Below are 21438 nucleotides of genomic sequence, written 5' to 3' on the forward strand. Positions count from 1 at the left end.
AGACTGCTACCATGCACTTCCCAGTATGGTCACACAGCAAGTAGCTAATGCCAGACTAAGTTCCACCCCTGATCAAGGAAGCATCACAACTCAAGGTGTAGGTCCCAGCCTCCAGCGGTAGCAGGTCTTCAACCTCTGTAGCCCGAGTAGCTGTAACTTGGTGCTGTTGTAGAAGATTTGCTTCCATATATTCATAACACACCTTGCAAGCCGCCTCAATAACCTCCTCTGGAAGCCAAACCTTGCGCCCAAAACCCTGGTCATTGCGAGCCCTGTAGGATTAAGCGCTTGCCAATCCCCCAAAAGATGCCTTGTGAGGGAAGGTACAACTTTAATTCCTTATTGCACACCAGCCAACTCGCATCGCTCCCTCGCCCTAGCCGGGATCTGGGCAGGGTATTTTAGGTCACTCCCAACAATCCCCCCTCAAATGCACGTCCAATAACAGAGCACCCATGGTACCGGGGAGACTCAAACTCGCGACCACCTGCTCTGATACCAATTGTAGGATTAAGCGCTTGTCAATCCCCCAAAAGACGCCTTATGAGGGAAGGTGTAACTTTAATTCCTTATTGCACACCAGCCAGCGCGCATCGCTTCCTCGCCCGAGCCGGGATCTGGGCAGGGCTTTTTGGGTCACTCCCAACAAGCTCTCCATAAGAACCACAGTAGGAAGGAGATTAACGTGACAGTCTCCTTCGCTGCTTACTTCCCACCTGATGCAAAAATAGACCAGTCTTGAATCCAACTGTGAAGTTGTACACTACCTCCTCAGGTATTCTATGCGACAATGGACTGCCGAACCACACCTTCCTTGCAAACGAATAAGTGAGAAAAATATGAACAGTCATTTCTTCATTCTCCCCACACTGTTGGCACATTTTATCGACCTGAATCTATCTCTGGTTTAAAGCCGTGGCCGATGCGAGTCCACTTGCACATGCTCTCCAAATGAGATTCTTAATTTTTGCCAACGTGTTACAAGCCCATATGGCCTTCCATACCCCCCCAGGAACTTCATCCCAGGCGTGCCTGGTTGAAGACATCGTTGTCTCTCTCACAACCTCTTCCTGAAGATTGCATAAGAGGTGATAGGCGCTTTTGACAGAGAACCTTCCTTGCTTCGAACCTCCCCATACTTGCTGATCCTCCAAGTTAAAGAAACTGAGTTGAATTTGCAAGATCGCTGCACCATCAACAAGGTGAAAGAATAGGTCTATTAGTTCCTTCTTCCAGCACCTATTTTCATGATCAATCAACTCCCCAACCATGGTTAATGGGCAATCCACTAACGGCGGAAATTACAACTTAAACTTAGGCAAGTTTGGCAGCCACTTCTCACCCCAGATGTTGACCTGCTGTCCCATTCCAATACGCCACACAAGTCCAGCCTTGAGAACATCCCTTCCCACAAGGATACTACGCCAAGCCCAAGAAGGGTTAGACCTCAACTGTGCCTCCATAAAACTACATCTCAAAAAGTAAATGCTTTTGAGAAATTGGGCCCAAGGGGCATCCGATTCTTTCCACAGTTTCCAAGCCACCTTGGATAGGAGGGCTTTGTTGTGTAGCACAGGGTCTCTAAAACCCAATCCACCTTTCTCCTTAGATAAACATAACCAGTTCCAGGAAATCCAGTGGATTTTCTTCTTTTCTGTCCCATCTCCCTAAATGAAGTTAGCTGCTGCCTGACGCAAGTGAGTATGGTGCGAAGCAGGAAGCTTAAAATGTGAGGAAGCATAATTTGAGAGAGAGAAGGCGACAGATTTCATCATAATTTCATTACCCGCCTGCGAGAGTAGGTGATGCTTCCATCCATCAAACCTTTTCCCAGCCCTGTCTGAAATCTCCTGAAATAGTTTAGCTTTTGATGTTCCAAAACTGGTAGGAAGACCAAGGTACTTATTGGGACCATTCCCATATTTGACCTTAAGTATCCTTGAGAACCATCTTCTAAATTTTAGAGGTACATTAGGGCTGAAGGAAAGGCATGATTTATGCAGGTTAATAGCTTGTCCACTTGCCTTACAATAAGTATCCAGACATTCCCGCAGGTGGCACACCTCTTCGAGCTGCTTCTCAGAGAAAAGAAGGCAATCATTAGCGAAAAGTAGATGTGTTATGGGCCTTGCTTTGTTGCGAACCCAAACTCCCTTAATCAGGCATTCCTGCTCCGCCCTATTGATGATGGAGCTAAGAGCTTGAGAGCATAGAATAAAAAGGGCTGGAGATAGGGGATCCCCCTGCCTGATTCCCCAGGTGGGTGAAATCATTCCCCTAGTTGCACCATTAATCAATAACTCATAAGAAACAGAGCAAATACATGCTGATACCATATTAACCCAATGGTCTGAGAACCCAAACCGATGAAGTAGCTTGTCAATAAACTCCCACTCCACCCTGTCATAAGCCTTCCACATGTCCAACTTGAGTGCAATGAATCTCTGCTTGCCTTTCTTCTTTTTGTTGAGGTAATGAAAGAGCTCGTGTGCAGTATAAATATTATCAGAGATTGAGCGATCAGGAATGAAAGCCGATTGGGCTGGTGAGATCAGCATATCCAGAACCACCTTCAGTCAGCATGCCATTATTTTGGTAATGACCTTCACAGCAACAACACACAGACTAATAGGTCTAAATTGGTCAGCACTCACAGGGTTAGAGCACTTCGGCACTAGACAAAGAATAGTCTCATTACATTGCACAGGCAGAGCACCAGTCATAAAGAAATCACTTACAAAAGTATACAGGTTAGAGTGAGTGAAGTCCCAATATTTTTGGAAAAAAGCTGGAGGAAGTCCATCAGGACCTAGCGCCTTAAGGGGTGTCATTACAAAGAGAGCAGTTCGCATCTCTTCTTTAGAAGGCACAACACATAAACTAGCATTCATATCTTCGGTCTCAGAAGGTTGGATTGATTCCAGGGCGAAGTGTAGTGAATCAGTGTCAATACCTTCAGACGTTAATATATCACGGTAATAGTTCTCCATAACCTTATACACCTGCTCCTCAGATTCTGTCCATGCTCCATCATTCAACTGCAAACGGAGGATCCTATTGTGGCTTCTTTTTTGCATAGTAGACATGTGGAAGAATTTTGTGTTCTTATCACCTTCTTTCAGCCAGGTGTTCCTACTCTTCTGTTTCCACATCTCCTCTTCTCGTGCCAGGGCCTCATTCAGTTGAGTTGAGATCTCCTCCTCCTTTCTTTGCATCTGATCTGAAGCCGATCCCTTCTGTAGTTGTTCAAGCTCCTCCTGCAGTCTCCTAATGTTGGTCTGAAAGTGACCAAAAGTCTCCTTGTTCCGTCTCCAATAGACTTTCTTGCAATTCCACATTTTCTGGAACAAAGTAGGGGTGTCATCATCCGAGGATTGACAAGACCATGCGGATATTGCAGTCAGTTTGCAGTCTGGATGGTAAAACCACATGGACTCAAATTGGAATGGACAAGCTCCTCTAAATTTTCCCCCCTCTGAGTCAATAATTATCGGGGCATGATCAGAGTTGAGGGTAGGTTTAACCAGCACTACAACATCAGCAAAAGTGTCCTTCCAGGCAGGGTTCGCGAGCGCTCTATCCAATTTGATTATGATATTGGATGAGCCTTTTCGTCTGTTAGACCACGTGAAAGTAGGTCCATGAGATCTCAGATCCATTAGTGCACATGAACTCACCATGGTTCAAAAATTTTGTAGGTCTCTCTCTCCTTTTTTGTTCCCCCCCTCTTTCTCATGCCACGAGAGGAAAGAGTTGAAGTCCCCATAGCATATCCACCCTTCATGCCTTCTAACACCAATATTGACAATCTCATCCCAAACTTCTTGTCTCCATTCTCTAAACGGATGCCCATAGACAGATGTCAGGAAAAAAGAGACTCCATTTTCCAACGTCACCATTGCATCAATCACATGTTGTGAAGAAAACAAGACTTGCATAGTAATATTGGCCTTCCAGAATAATGCCAAACCACCCGAAGCACCATTTGAAGTAACACAGAAACTATCTTGCATTTGTAACCTTCACCTAAGTTGCTCAACTTTATCTGACTGACATTTTGTTTCTATCAAAAAGATAAAATCAGGCTTCTCCAGGCGAGAGAGGTGAAGTAAGGATCTTACTGTCGGGGTCCTCCCCAACCCCCGACAGTTCCAAGATAGGATCTTCATTGTTCCCCGTGGAGCTGTTCCCCAGCTTCCACGGGTACTTCATTCATGGTAGGGTGTTCCTCAACCTCCATGGCCAGTCGGGGTCTTTTCAATGTCTCCTTTCTTTCAAACTCTTGGATGTTGGAGAGGCGGTGGCGTGGAGGCAGCTCAGCCCCAACGGTTACATTCAGGTCAGTCTTCATTGGGTTGAGTTGGTGACGTGTCTGTGATGAGGTGGCATCTGGGTTCGGGGAAAGGACTTGTGGAGGGGTTAAAAGGTTGGCGTGGCTTGGTGTAGTGGGGTGGAGTGATTGGGTGTGGGTAAGTTGGTGGGTTGACATAGTGGGGTGTAGCAGTTGGTTATGGATGGGGTGTTGGTTATGAGACGTGATGAAAATATCGGGTAAGTGGGGAAGGAGGTTGGCCAGAAGGTGGGTTATCTTAGGGTGTCGGAGTAAGGAGGGGAGGTTGATGTTGGGATCTAAGTGGGCCCTGGGGTTAATAATTGAGTGGGTAGTTGGAGGGTGGGGAATTGATGAAGCGGGAGATGTGGAAGGAATTGGGGTAGTAGGCTGGGTACCTGGGAATGGGGAAATGACGCCACGTGGTCCACCAAGTGGGGTAGCCACTGCAGAAACCGCCATTGTGGTGAAACTATTACCAGTTGTCGTAGCACCGCCACGTCTGGCTTTGTTGGTTGGCACCTGAGGTGGCGCTATAGGTGGAGCAGCCGGGAGAACTCCATTAACAAGCTTAGTGATCTATTGATTCTCCAACTGTCATGGAAAAGGAGTAACACCACAGAGGTTTGGGCCAAAGCGATACACAGGGAATTTAGGGCAAGAGGACCCTTGAGCACAGCCATGTGCCTTATCATGCTCTGCTTCGGTGTCGAACATTACAACACACCTCTTCATTTCGTGGTCAAGCATCCCACAGAAGTAGCAAAAGTTTGGAAGCCGTTCATATTTCCCCAGTATAGACACCTCAAGTCCAGACTTCCTCTTGATCTTGACGCTATGCCGAAGAGCTTTTGTGATGTTTATAGCAACCCTGCATCGAAAGTATTTAACTCGATCTCCAAATTTAACACCTTCAAATAGAATGACCTAACTTGGCACCCCAATTTTAGCCGCAAGACGGGCTGCCACTTCAACACAAAATAGTTCTTGTGGAACCTCGTGTATTTGTATCCAAAATTTGACCATTTGAAAGGACCAATCCTCCGTCGATCTCCATCCTTCCATAATGATCAGGTTACCTCCAATCGACCACGGTCCTTCAGCCAGTACATTAACCACATCCAGTGGGTGGCGGAATTTGAAGAGAAACCTGCTCCCATAGAGAGAAATAACCTCCATTGGAAACTTTAGATGCCACACACTCGGCAGGGCTTCAATAACTGCCTGCTTACAATAGGGACCCCAAACAATCACCTGTCCCACAAGGCTATTCTCATACTGCTGTGCCAATCTACCTTCTAATTCATCATCCAGCTCAAAGGATTTGTCCTCTTCCTCATCGGTGGGTTCCTAATACGATTGGGGGAAGGGGTTCTCGGTAAGGGTTGTAGTGGGTGAGCAGTGGTCATGAGTGCCGTGGGGGTTTGATGACGTGGAGTGATCTTGGCTGTATGTCTGGTGGGAAGGGGATGGAGGTGGTAGCGGAAGGCTAACCTGATTCAGGTGTAAAGCATGGTGGGAGGACGAGGGAGATAGAGATTGATCACCAGAAGTTGGATGTTGTGGGTGGTGGGGGGGAGATGATGGTGATAGGCGTGGAGTTTCCATGCAGGGTGGTGAGGGGAGGAAACAAGTAGGAAAGTGTAGGTGAAAGGGAACTGAGTGATTGGAAAAACAAGCAAGTGATGTGCTGATTGATTGGATTGAGATCTGACAACAAACCAGAGGGTTTAGGAATCAGGAAGAAGACAAAGGGAATTCACGCACTTCGGCGGAGGACAGTAACATGCACTTCGGTGGAGTAATAATAAAGGTTTTTTTATTTTTTATTTTTTATGAGTCATGTGACTCATGACTAGCTGCAGAAAACCTTCTTAGTAGCAAATGGAAATTAGTAATCATTGAAGAAACAATGAACGATTCCCAACTCTTTCAATTTAGAGAATCGACTCAGCAGGTGCAGCTAAAAGAGCATAACAAATCTTCAATTCAACAAAGATCAGAGGAGAAATCAGATAGGATTAGCATGTTGAACCCTTGTGCGAACAGCAGAAAGAACTCGATCACCCACAATAGAAGTAGCGGCAGCAAATCGATTCAGCATCAGTAAAATTAGGAAGCAAATCAGAGGCAGTGAGACCACAAATCCGTAATCGGTAACCAATACGATTACTGAAGCCCAAATCGATCAATCTCAATAGAAGTAGCGGCAGCAAAATGATTCAACATCAGGAAAATTTGGAAGCAAGTTTGAGGCAGCGAGAGCGCAAACTCTCGATTCAACACTTAGCTCTCATGACTTTAAAGCTTAAGAATTATTTAATACATAGGGTTAGGATGTGGATTTGTTCAGGTTCCAATGGTTCCTGCTTGCTCTATCAGTTTTGGAACCATTGGAAGACTAATAACTTAATCGGTAGATCTAGAACCGGACTAATAACTTAATCGATAAATCCAGAACCAAACCATTAAGCTATTGGTGGGTCACTTGACTCCTAGCAGGTCGGTTCCAATCCAATTCTTGGTTCTAGTCTAAACTTGACACTCTTAGATGTAATCCAAATCATCCATAGTCTATCCTTGTCTGCAGCCATGATTGGACCAACTACCCATTTGCTCAAAAAGCTCTCGGATTCTCTCAAAGGGTAGAAACATCGATTAAATTTAATATCGGGGGTTAACAGTTTAAACGGTTTAATGGTTTAGATGGTTCTAAATTGTTTAAAACCGGCGGATACTCAGTTCAAAATCAAATTGACCTGATTATTATTCGGTTTTATTTTTCAAAACGAAAAGTGAACCGATTACTAAACAACTTATTGATTCAAATTAAACGATTTAGTTTGCTTTGGAAAAATAGTACCAATTTAGGTATTTTAGCTAGATTTAGGGGTACATTTGGAATATATATATATATATATATATATATATAGGTTATGAACATTCTCATTATGAGAAGGGGTCATTCACGTGTTGGAAAACACATTCCTCCATAAACTAATTTTGATGATAACAAACATTAAGATTAATACTAATATTCCAATCTTTAAGCAAGCTTCATAGTCAGACGTTGGAAGCATCAAGCATCCAGGAAAGACTTGATCAACGGAGCTCACAACAGAAGAGTTAAGGAAAAGAAGAAATTTGAAGATTGAGGAACATCTTCTAAAGGAAGCCAAGAATTAACAAGACAAAGACTCTCCAAGAAGATTCAAGTGCATTAGAACACATTTCATTACATGTGCATATCACATTACACACACATTGCATTCACATGTAAGAGACCCTAGGAGGAACTCATTCCCATGCCCTAGACTCAAGAAACATGGCCATTAAAGTGTTAGACAAAAACCTATGAAGTCCCCAAGCAATGGACCAAAAATCCCCTTAACGGACAATCAAAAAATAGGATAGCGTCAACGTCGGTCGACCTCTAGAATATAAAAAAATACAGACCTGTTTCCAGTAGCCTGTCGGTTGCAACCGACAGATCTATCGATCGACCGACACTTGTAGGTCGATCCATAGGTCGACCGATAATCGACCTACAGCCCCAAACTTGGGCTTAACGGCTAGTTTTCAACGGCTAGTTTTTTGATGGTCGACCGACAACTTTATAGGTCGCCGACGTCTAAAAATATGACAGTTTTATATCCGTTGGAGAACAAACAAACTCCAACTTTTGGCTTTATAAAACACATCCAAACAAGGAACAAAATACATCTTTTGATAGAAAAAGTGCATAGTACATTTGAGAAAGTACAAAAGTGAGAATTTGTCATTGAGCTAAATTATTCAATTCAAGCTCTTCAAAGAGATATTACCAAGCTCTTAACTCTCCACTCTCTCCAACTCATGCCATCAAGGAGAGTCATCTAGGAGACTCAAGGTGCATCACTCTCATTCATATCATTGAGCACCATCACTCAAAGGGTAAAAGTGTCACTACTCTTTGATAAGTATTTATACCAAACTTCTATTGTATTTACTTGTTTATGCTTTTGATTTGATAAAGCATTGTTGTATTAATCTAGACTGTACTTAGATTAGTACAAGGACCCTCTCATCCTTAAGAGATTGAAAGGATACTCTTGTCCTGGAACTAAGATTGTAAGGATCCTCTTATCCTGTTAAAAAGAGTTGTAAAGGTGTCATTTCCCCACCTATTGTATTGAAAGGGAAATACTAGTGGAATTCTCTCAAGGTTGAGAGGAGTGGATGTAGGCTAAGTTAGCCGAACCACTATAAATCTTGTGCCTCATTTACTTCTGCTTTTTATATTTAATATAAGTGTGCAACCAATCGAAAAAGAGGCAAAATCCACTAGTGGTAACCTATTCACCCCCCTCTAGGTTACCCAACAATTGGTATCAGAGCGGGAGCTCAAAACTAAGGCCATATTGTCTTTATATTGTGCTAAAAATGATCCATGGCATCATCATCATCTACACACCAAATTGAGGGGCTCAACACTTCTAGGCCACCATACTTTGATGGTGAAGGATTTGCCTACTGGAAGTGTAGGTTCAAAAATTATGTGTGTGCTCATGATATTGATGTATGGACTGTGATTGAGGAAGGTCCCTTCCAAATCACAAAAGAAGTTGGAGGAAGAATTGTACCTAAGGAGAAATCCGAATGGACACCATCGGATAAAACACACATACAACAAAACTACAAAGCTATTGCATTCCTACAATGTGCTCTTAGTGAAAAAGAATTCAATAGAACTAGTATGTGTAACACAGCTAAGGAGATGTTTGATACTCTTGTGGTTACCTATGAAGGAACATCACAAGTTAAACAACTCAAGATTGACAAACTTGTTCATGAATATGAATTGTTTAAAATGCTTGATGATGAAAGTATTTCTAACATGTTTACTAGGTTTAATAACATTGTTAACAAGTTGAAAAGCTTAGGAAAGGAATACACCAAAGCGGAGAATGTAAGGAAGATCTTGAGATCACTACCCTCCAAGTGGAGACCAATGGTGACCGCCATCAAACAAGCAAAAGATCTAGAGGTTCTACACATGGATGAATTGATGGGTACTCTACAAACCCATGAAGTTGAACTCCTTGAAGATGATAAAGTCATAGAAGTAAAAGAACCAAGGAGAAAGTCCATCGCACTCAAGACCTTTTGCGAATCCGAAGAAGAAGAAAGCGATGAAGAGGATATAGAGAAAGAAATCTCTCTAATCACAAGGAAGTTCCAAAAATTCCTAAGAAAGAGAGGAGGAAGATTCTACAAAGGACAACCATCAAAAGAAAACAAAGGTAAAACATACACAAAGGAAAAACCCTTCAATACTAACAAGGACATTGTGTGTTATGAATGTAGAAAGCCCGGACACTTCAAAACCGAGTGCCCCAAGCTAAAAGGAAAGGAAAGCAGAAAGAAAAAGACTTGCACCGCCGAGATATCATGGGATTCAAGTGATAGTGAAGAAGAAAATAATGAATCCGATGAAGAGACCGTCCACTTGGCACTAATGGCTCACAACAATGATGATGACGAGGTAAACTCTCCCTATCATAGCTCATTGGCAATTTGCAATGATGATTTAGAATAGGAAGAACTTCAAGAGGCCTTTGAAGAATTTTATAATGTAAGTCTCCAAGAGGAAGCCTCTAAAAAGGCCTTAGAAAAAGAAGTAGCCAATCTTCTACACAAAATTGATGAGTTGACTTCACATGCACACAACCTAGAAGAAGAAAATAAGAATCTAACCTCCACATTGCACACCTTTACTAAGGGTCAAAAGACCTTAGATACATTATTAGAAAATCCACAAAAGGGACCTCAAAATAAAGAAGGTCTAGGCTATGATGGTAAAAGACCACATCAAGCCAAAGGAAAGGGAAAGATGAGAACTCCAAGATGGAGAAAATCAAACCAAGGCCAAACCTCACATCCCATTGTATGTGAAAAATGTCATTTACCCGGGCATGAAACTTGCATCGGTGCTTATATTGATGGTAAGGTGATATATAAAGAACCGGATACAAAAAGGAAGCATCATGCATTCTACTATACTTCTCAAAAGAGGACCAACAAACCTCAAAGAGAATTTGTGCCCCAACGGCCACAAAGACAATATCCCAAGCCTAAGCCATTTCAACCATATAGGCAAAATGCTTCATATATGCCATATGCACCCCAAAGACCTTAAAATCACTATAAACCAAACACATACACTAGGCCCTATGATCACCAAAGGGCCTACATCAACAATAAGTCTTACACATCACAAAATTACTATGTTCCATATAGACACTATGAATTTCAAGGGCCAAGAAGAACCCAAAGATCATATGGACATCGAAAACCTACAATACAAAGTCAAAATTCTAGAAGAGCTTGGATACCTAAGGGTATGATCGATCCTAACCTCAATGGACCCATGAGATTATGGGGACCAACATATAATTGATTGCTTTTATAGGTATGCTTGAAGAGCAATGAAGCAATTGAATGGTATATTGATAGTGGATGCTCCAAGCATATGACGGCCAACCCCAATCTATTCACCAAGCTAAACAAGTACAATGGAGGAATGGTGACATTTGGGGACAATAGCAAAGGAAAAATCATTGGCATCGGTGAAATCACCATTGGAGGTACAATCATATCCAATGTATGCCTAGTTGACAATTTAAAGTATAATTTGCTTAGTGTGAGTCAACTATGTAATATAGGATATAGTGTCATTTTCAAAACCTCTCATTGCTTAGTAAAAAATTCAAATGATAAGACTATCTTGAAGGGAATTAGGAAAAATAATATCTATATCTGCTTATTGGATGAAGCAAATTCTAGTAATACATGTCTTGTGACAAATGATGTTGATCCCTACCTATGGCATAGAAAACTAGGACATGTTAATGTAAAAGTGATTAAGACCATTGCATCTAAGAATTTAGTTAGAAACTTACCCAAACTCAAATTTGGAAAAGACCATGTATGTGATGCTTGTCAAAGAGGAAAACAAACCAAGGTATCTCATAAATCAAAAAATGAAGTGTCTACCACTAGACCCTTAGAACTACTGCACTTGGACTTGTTTGGACCTATTACTACACCTAGCCTAGGCGGTTCAAGATACACCTTTGTAATAGTTGATGATTTCTCTCGCTTCACATGGACTCTATTTTTAAAACATAAAGATGAAGCCTTTAATGAATTTGCAACTCTATGTAAGAGAATACAAAACCAAAAGGGATATCTCATAACAACCATTAGAAGTGATCATGGAGGAGAATTTGACAATCTCAATCAATTTGGGAGTTATTGCAGTAAACAAGGCATAACCCACAACTTCTCCGCTCCTAGAACACCTCAATCCAATGGGGTGGTTGAAAGAAAGAATAGATCACTCCAAGAGACCGCTAGAACAATGATAAATGAATACTCTCTTCTAAAATATTTTTGGGCCGAAGCGGTCAATACGGCTTGCTATGTGTTAAATCGTGTATTAATTAGACCTATATTACTCAAAACACCCTATGAACTCTATCATAATAAACTACCTAAAGTTGATTACTTTAAAGTGTTTGGGTGTATATGCTATATATTGAATACTAAGGATAACTTAGGAAAATTTGATGCTAAAGCCGATGATGGCATTTTCCTTGGATACTCTTCAAATAGTCGAGCCTATAGAGTCTTCAATAAGAAAAGCTTGATTATTGAAGAATCAATGAATATAAAATTTGATGAATCTCTTCCTAAAGATAGAAACAAGCCATTGGTTGATGATGATGATACACTTGTTGAGATTAGGGAGAACATAGAAAATCTCTCTCTAAGAGAACCCGAAAACCAACCAAAGGATCTACCCAAAGAGGTTAGACCTTGGAAAGACCATCCCTTGGATCATGTCATTGGAGACTTAGACAAAGGAATCCAAACTAGATCTAAAACTCAAGACATTTGCAACAATGTTGCTTTCATATCCAAAATTGAACCTAAAAACATAAAAGAAGCATTGGAAGATAGTGATTGGATAGTAGCTATGCAAGAAGAGCTCCATCAATTTGAAAGAAACAATGTTTGGGAGCTTGTCCCAAAACCCAAGAATCATTCTATTATAGGAGCCAAATGGGTGTTTAGAAACAAACTTGATGAAGATGGATCAATCATTAGAAACAAGGCTAGATTAGTTGCCAAAGGATATAATCAACAAGAAGGGATAGATTTTGATGAAACCTATGCACCGGTAGCAAGACTGGAATCTATTAGAATGCTACTTGCTTTTGCATGTCATAAAAATTTTAAGCTATGTCAAATGGATGTCAAAAGTGCTTTTTTAAATGGCTTTATCATGGAGGAAGTATATGTTGCATAACCTCCCGGATTTGAGGATACACAATATCCGGATCATGTCTTCAAACTTAACAAAGCTCTCTATGGACTCAAACAAGCTCCTAGAGCTTGGTATGAGAGATTGAGTGAATTCCTAATCCAAAGTGGATTTCAAATGAGTAAGGTTGATACAACCTTGTTTGTGAAACATAAAGGAAAAGACTCTATTATCGTGCAAATATATGTTGATGATATTATATTTGGATCCACCAATGAAAATCTTTGTGTTGAATTTAGCAAATGCATGAGTGATGAATTTGAAATGAGTTTGATGGGTGAACTTAATTTTTTCTTAGGACTTCAAATTAAGCAAACCAAAAATAGAATCTTTATATGTCAAACTAAATACACTAAAGAACTTCTCAAGAAATTTGATTTTGATGGTCAAAAGTCATCTAGCACCCCCATGAGCACCTCTCTAAAGCTATCTAAAGATGAGGAAGGTACTCCCATAGACCCTACACGCTATAGAGGCATGATTGGCAGCCTTCTATATCTCACCGCTAGTAGGCCAGACATCATGTTTAGCGTGTGTGCTTGTGCTAGATTCCAAGCCAACCCAATGCAATCCCACTTTAGTGCCGTTAAAAGGATCTTTAAATATCTTAAAGGTACTACAAATGTAGGATTATGGTACCCAATGAACCAAAATTTTGATTTAATAAGCTTTTCGGATGCCGACTTTGCAGGGTGCCATCTTGATCGCAAGAGTACAAGTGGCACATGTCACTTCTTAGGATCTTGCTTGGTTTCATGGTTTAGCAAGAAACAAAACTCGTTGCTCTTTCCACTCGGCCGAGTACATTGCGGCCGGCAGTGTTGTGCCCAAGTCCTTTGGATGAGGCAAACTCTCATGGACTATGGGATACATTTTAGTTCATCTCCAATTAATTGCGACAATACAAGTGCAATCAATTTAAGCAAAAATCCCATTCTCCATTCAAGAGCCAAACATATTGATATTAGGCATCACTTTCTTAGAGACACAGTTCAAAAAGGGGAAATTGTTCTAAAATACATTGAAACTGAAAAACAACTTGCAAACATACTCACCAAGCCATTAAGTGAAGAGAGATTCTGCTATTTGAGGAGAGAACTCGGGATTTGCAACCCTTTTGAGTAAAGTGAAATCCTCAAAAAGCCCAAAAATCAGGTTGTTAGAGAATTCTGGGCTAAAATCCCATTAATCCCTGTTTTTGACCTGTCGGTCGACCGACAGACTCGTGTAGGTCGACCGACACGGAAAATTTTCGTTTTTAAACAAGAACCGAGAGGATTTTTTTCATTTCCCTCCTCTTTTGTTCGAGACCTCTCCTCTCCAAAACCCTTTTTCTCTGAACTCCAAGGCAAAACCCTGCAAAATCCCTTGAGATTTCACCAAATCCAAGCCCCAAATCACTCTTCCTACACAATCTACCCACTTCCAACCAAAAAATCTCTATTTCTCTCTATTCTCTAAAGCCCTAGGTTTCAAATGGCTCCAAAGCAAAGCAAGGGAAAACAACCAAAGAAGAAAGCCAAAGTTGGAGAGAGCTCTGCAGCATATGACAAGTCTCTCTTCATCTCAGAAGAAGCCTCCATTCTCTGGGGAAGATTTGAGAAGAGAAAGGTTGACAAGGAAAGAACTGTAAGAGTTTCTCAATTTCTTGACTATGACATTGAAGAATATTTCAAATATTTAGGTTGGGAAAATACCTTAGTTTATGTTGATCCCTGCTATCCTGACCTTGCCAGACACTTTTACTGTAATCTGAGAACCCAAATAGTGGATGATAGGCTTGCCATCACATCCCTAGTAAAGGGTGTTCCCATCATGTTCACTTATGAAGATCTAGGAGAGATCATGGGAATTCCCACATTAGGAGATATGAGCTATCTTCCTCCCAAAGGGGATGCCAAAACCTTTATGAATGTTGATGAAATTTATGGTGCCATCATGAAAGACTATGTTGGGTTTGAACCAACTGTTAAAGCTATGAAACTTCATGAACTACCCAGGATGATCAGCTTCATTGTCAGCTACAACATCTTGCCCAAAGGAGGCCATAGAGACCAAGTCAATCCCTTTCAAGCCTACATTACTTGGTGTCTTGTCACTGCCAATCCTATCAATCTTCCATATGTGATTATGAAGACCATGGATACCGTGCAGTACCTCATTATAGGGGAAACCTTCCATATGGCAGACTCATAACTGCCATCCTTAAGTTCCATGAAGTGGATCTCTCTGGGAATTCATTGACCCAAAGATGATTGACATCGACTCATCCACCATCAAGAAGATGAAGCTGGGATTTGTTGCGGCTCCTCCCTCACACCAAGCCCGAAGGAAGCGAGCTACCCAACATGTCACGTGAGAAGGAGTCACAAGAAGAGGACGACGGTGAGGATGAAGACTATGTTGGTGAACCCTCGGGGACTATGTCACCAGGAGGAGAATTTTCAAGTTTTCGCCAACAACTTGACACCCGCCTGAAGGGCTTTGATGATCACTTCACCTCTCTCCACAAAGATCAAGAAGAGATTCTTCGCATCCAACAGAGAACCAAGTGATCTTACATCGTCTCAATCGCATTTCTTTCCTCCTCCTCCACAAGAGAGATAGTTGACATCACCGACTTTATATTAGAACTCTTGATCTGTACTTTTATGGCATACTTTTAAAACATGGAACTTCTATTTTGAAGCATGTGATGCTTTTAAAATTAACACTTTATTGGGCTTCATATTATTTGCTCTCTGTTCTTCTAACCATGCAGGAAGTCATTTTCTTAGGGGGAGCCACCCTAAGATTGTTTTTGCTTGTTCATGGTTACCAGCACTGGCTTAGGGGGAGCCACCCTAAGATTGTTTTGCTTGTTCATGCTCTACACCTCCTTTTTGTGTTGACAAAAGGGGGAGAAGTTATTATGATTCAAATATTCATATTATGTGATTATGCATATTTATCTACATATTATATGATAATGCATATTTATCTTTACCTTGAATTATGATTCAAATAATCATATGATGTATGATAATGCATATTCATCTTGAGTTACATGCCCACATGAATAATGCATATATTTATCTTGAATTGCATACATACATGAGTAATGCATATTTTGAATCACATGTTTGTCATCATCAAAAAGGGGGAGATTGTTGGAAAACACATTCCTCCATAAACTAATTTTGATGATAACAAACATTAAGATTAATACTAATATTCCAATCTTTAAGCAAGCTTCATAGTCAGACGTTGGAAGCATCAAGCATCCAGGAAAGACTTGATCAACGGAGCTCACAACAGAAGAGTTAAGGAAAAGAAGAAATTTGAAGATTGAGGAACATCTTCTAAAGGAAGCCAAGAATTAACAAGACAAAGACTCTCCAAGAAGATTCAAGTGCATTAGAACACATTTCATTACATGTGCATATCACATTACACACACATTACATTCACATGTAAGAGACCCTAGGAGGAACTCATTCCCATGCCCTAGACTCAAGAAACATGGCCATTAAAGTGTTAGACAAAAACCTATGAAGTCCCCAAGCAAGCTGGACCAAAAATCCCCTTAACAGACAATCAAAAAAATAGGATAAGCTTCATCGGTCGACCTACGGACTACTGTCGCGACCTACGAATATATAAAAAATACAGCACTGTTTCAAGAGCTGTCGGTTGCAACCGACAGATCTATCGGTCGACCGACACTTGTAGGTCGATCCATAGGTCGATCGACAATCGACCTACAGCCCCAAACTTGGGCTTAACGGCTAGTTTTCAACGGCTAATTTTTTGATGGTCGACCGACAACTTTATAGGTCGACCGACAGTCTAAAAATATGACAGTTTTATATCCGTTGGAGAACAAACAAACTCCAACTTTTGGCTTTATAAAACACATCCAAACAAGGAACAAAATACATCTTTTGATAGAAAAAGTGCATAGTACATTTGAGAAAGTACAAAAGTGAGAATTTGTCATTGAGCTAAATTATTCAATTCAAGCTCTTCAAAGAGATATTACCAAGCTCTTAACTCTCCACTCTCTCCAACTCATGCCATCAAGGAGAGTCATCTAGGAGACTCAAGGTGCATCACTCTCATTCATATCATTGAGCACCATCACTCAAAGGGTAAAAGTGTCACTACTCTTTGATAGGTATTTATACCAAACTTCTATTGTATTTACTTGTTTATGCTTTTGATTTGATAAAGCATTGTTGTATTAATCTAGACTGTACTTAGATTAGTACAAGGACCCTCTCATCCTTAAGAGATTGAAAGGATACTCTTGTCCTGGAACTAAGATTGTAAGGATCCTCTTATCCTGTTAAAAAGAGTTGTAAAGGTGTCATTTCCCCACCTATTGTATTGAAAGGGAAATACTAGTGGAATTCTCTCAAGGTTGAGAGGAGTGGATGTAGGCTAAGTTAGCCGAACCACTATAAATCTTGTGCCTCATTTACTTCTGCTTTTTATATTTAATATAAGTGTGCAACCAATCGAAAAAGAGGCAAAATCCACTAGTGGTAACCTATTTACCCCCCTCTAGGTTACCCAACATCACGGACCTAGCACGCTAGCCGTTGCTTGGTTCTGGTGCGCAAGTCGTTGTATATAGCTGATCGTAGAGCACCTTTGCTTCTTTCTTCGTTTGTTCAGTGGTTTTCTTTGCTTACTAAGGCCTTTTCTTGCTTGATGAACCGTTCTGTTCGCCACACACCGGCCCCATCCAATTGTAACTCGTAGAGGTGTAAGTACATAGTGCCCCACAAATATTTTTAAGTATAGTGGGGGCAACATTGGCTTAGGCATAACTTTCGCTTGACATCTATGCTAGAGCAAGTATTCCTTGATGAGCCGCAGGAAAGCTCAGGGAGCACTTTGTTCCGAGCTGAACTATTTTTTGAATTTTTCGTGCCAGACTCACTCCGAGATCAATTATCTCCCAAGGCGACATTGATGATACAAGAAGAAAGTTCTGTAAAAGCAATAGGAAGAATTGCTCAAATACCAGTCGGCAAGGCTTATTTGAACCGTGTTTTAAATGCTTTTATATATATATATCATATCATACTATCATACTATTATATAAGTACATGAACTTATGTTTCGTGACTACTTTTTCACTTGATCAATTTATCCTTATTTCTTATTTAAATATTCTCTATCTTTTATTGTTCTTTTTTCTTTTTTGTTTATCTTTCTTAAATTTACGGTACCCTTTAAAATTATTCGTTTTATTAACCAAATAATACTTTTTTACATCGATCAATCTATTCCTTTTATAAACCAAATAATACCTTTCCCATCTAATTCCACCCTCTCTCACGCTATTTATCTTCTTTTTCCTTTCTTTGTTCCATCTGCATTTTCGCTTGGAAGCTCTGTAGCTCGAAGAATCCGCTCGAAGAATCGTTTCTCACGGTATTCTCCTTCTCTCTCCATTCTTTGTTCCTCGAAGAATCCTTTCTCAACGCTATTCTCCTTCTATCTCCATTATTTGTTCCATCTACATTCTCTTCCCACTCTAATCCCTTTATTTTGCCGCTATTTGAAGAATCCTTAATTTTGACTCTGTGTCGCATCGAGGTAAGCAAGTAGACATTTTCTTCCCACTCTAATTCCTTTATTTTGCTGCTGTTTGGAAGCCGCCCTAGCTACTGTAGCTCGAAGAATCCTTAATTACGTCTCTATGTCGCATCGAGGAAAGCAACTGGATTATCTACATGGATTTATCCTTCAGTAACTTCCTCTGTTTTTCTAGGTCAGTGTTTGAGTTTGATTTATGCATACTTTCATGCATCTTTTCTTATCTAATCTGGGAAAAGAAGCATGAAAAACTGAGGCATCCTCCGCCCTCCTTTAACTTTGACCCTGCAATTTTGGTAGCGACACCGTCGCAAAAAAAATGAAGATAAGAAATCCGAGTGTGCAACCCTTATTATTTCACTGATTTCTCTGCAACCCAATCCTTTCACTACAACCCATTCTCACCCTCTTTGCAAAACCCCCCACCTACCCAACCCCTATACCACCCCCTCTGCTATACCCCCATGCACGGGAATGGGACTTCCTGTGTTTGAAATTCGCTTCAATGTTTAAGTCAATTAGGAAACTGTGTTGCTTCCTGAGTTCAAAGATTTGCAATCCGGTCTGGTAATTGTGAATTCTTACTTGATATATAGATACTAATAGAGATTTTTTTTTGTTATTCGAAAGCTCTTCTCTGGTAATTGTGATTTTTTCTTGTGCATTGTTTTTAGGTTCTAACGTTTGAGTTGGAATTTCCTACCGTTCCTTGATCATTGTTCTTTGGCAATTGTGCATTCTTACTTGATATATAGATTACATAGGTAGATGGAGCCTGTAGAGGGGAAGATGAGATAGTACCTTGACAGCAACAACCTTCCATGAGCATGACAAAAATTTGGTAAGATGTAAGAAGCCATAGTAGGAGTCATTGAGAAACCATTTGAACAATTAGAATCAAGGTAAAATTGTTTTAATAAAATATGAAAACTTAATGCGAAATACCTTGTAGACACAACCAAAACCCCTTTCCCCTATTTTATTTGCTTGATTAAAATCATCAGTAGCATTTTTCAATTCGCAGTAAGTGTACTGTATAACATTCTTGATGCCTGAAACCTCTGAGGAAATATAAAACTGGCTAGATGATAGTTAACAGATGAAATGCATACAATGGAATGTGAATAGGGAAAAAGAAATAGAAACACAAATGCACAAAAAAATACAAATAAAATTGGGAATGAATTTGAAAACTAAAGAAATAAAGTTTCAAAATCCAGACAGCTGAACTGGTGAGGAACATGGTAAAAGAAAACAGGGCACTGGTTTGAGCATTCAGTGTATTATTCTGTTTCTTCTTCTTGGGAAGTCCTTTATTAGAGATTACAACATGCTACTGATGATCTAGGTCAGATGTTTAGAAGCTAAAAAGTTATTGTTCAGCCCAATATAACTGCAGATGGAGAAACAAGTTGTGTTATTGTTCTTAGGGTAATAATTTATGGTTCCATGACCACTTGTTTTTGTTACTGATGCAGATGTTATCATGAAGATGTCCAAGAAGTCTAATTCCAAATTTAAAAAGCAGAAGGCTTCGGTGATTGGTTCGTCCCTGTAAATTTATCATTATCATCTGATTTTATTTTGTTATGTATTAGTTTTCTTTGTATACTAATAGGGCATTTGCTTTGCAGAATAAAAACCAAAACTTCTTGAATGTGGGTTCTAACGTAGGGAATGCATCAAAGGTGTGCCGTTTTATGGATTCCAGATCCTCTGTGAGACAGGTATTGCAACTGGACGGACTTCATGGTTTCAATCTCAAATAGTTCTACTTAAATTTTGTACCCCACTGTTCATGGGCGACATTAATTATTCTTTGTATCTGTTTGTTGTTTTTCTGCCTGTAGGGTTTTCTTGCTCAGAGAAGGTCGAATTTCCAAGGGAATCAGTTTCCTTTAACCACTGAGGCTATCAAGACGGCTGCAGCTGCTCCCGTTCATGCCAGAGCTCTTGGTTGTAGTAGGATGTTTAATTGGAATAAGCCAAGTTACTCCCAAAATCATATATTATTTACGGTGTGCTAGAAATCTTAAATATTTTGATTTTTAGGAATATATACCTTAAATATTTTGGTATTGAGGAATATGTTTCCTACCTATTTTCAGGTAAATCATGGTTCCTTCTTATCATTGATGAGATATTTGTCCATATGCTTCAAGTTATACACATGGCTTGGTCCTTCATTGTTTTGTTGGTTTAGGGGAATGAGGACTTTAACCAGGGCATATTATAACCGTTTCAAATATTTGCTTTTCCAAGTTATTGGGGAATTTGAATACATGCATCTCTTCACTTCTTCTTGTGTTGCAGAGAGTGAATCTTTAGCTTGGACAGTGAATGTCGCATTTAGTGTTGGTTAACATACTCTCCTTGTGATTGGAGAATGTTGCTTGAGCTGTGTTTAGAAATGATAGATTTGTTATTATGGTTGTCAGAGATGCTATCAAGTGAAGGGAAGAGATGCATTACAAAAGTGGTTTTGGAGGCTTGAGGAAAATATAGGAGACACTTTAGTGCACTATGAAAAGCAATATTTATAAGTGCTAGGCTGCTCTTTGCAACTTATGATAATTAATCCACTTCCTGTTCTGCTATTATTTAATTGGGTGGTGATCTTGTTTGAGGTTCCTCATGATTGACCTCATGGGGAACTATGTTGGTTCATGTTATGAATGTTTGTTCCTTGAAGGGTTATTCTCATGGATCTATGGCAGGTACAATGTTTTTGTAGAATGCTCAACAGGAGAAACCTGTTAAATAGTGAGATTTGATGAGCATCCAATTCAATCATTCTTCTTGGGGCAGCCAAATTTATCAGTTGTCTTTTCTTAGTATAGCCATTCTAGCTTCTACATCTCTTTTATTGATTGGTTCCTGCTCTCTCTCTATTGTCATATGTCTGATTGTGCAGGAATTTTGTTGCTCTAAAAACTTGGTAAAGTTTTTTACAGTCTTAACAAGTTTCCTAATTTCCCTTTTGCTTTTAGTCCTACGAAAGCTTTGTTTGCCTCATGAACATTATTGTAATGTTGGGGTTGTGATAAGTATCTAATGAACTTACTTTTCTCCTTTTTGGAGTCAAATCTTCCTCATAGCACCCTGCTGGTAGGATACTTTTGCAAGGTATCATGTATTATTGTTTCTTATT

The 21438-nt window shown here is 40.1% G+C and overlaps 1 protein-coding gene across 1 annotated transcript; it reads left to right on the forward strand.

Moving 5' to 3' along the window:
• The first annotated feature begins 3385 nt into the window (after positions 1–3385).
• On the forward strand, positions 3386–20650 carry LOC122665480. The gene is made up of 5 exons (XM_043861633.1): positions 3386–3419; positions 19766–19824; positions 19922–20014; positions 20138–20276; positions 20601–20650. The coding sequence occupies exons 1-5, from the start codon at positions 3386–3388 to the stop codon at positions 20648–20650; spliced, it is 375 nt and encodes a 124-aa protein (XP_043717568.1).
• The last annotated feature ends 788 nt before the right edge of the window (positions 20651–21438 follow it).

Source organism: Telopea speciosissima, chromosome 6, assembly GCF_018873765.1.
Source record: "Telopea speciosissima isolate NSW1024214 ecotype Mountain lineage chromosome 6, Tspe_v1, whole genome shotgun sequence".
NCBI lineage: Eukaryota > Viridiplantae > Streptophyta > Magnoliopsida > Proteales > Proteaceae > Telopea > Telopea speciosissima.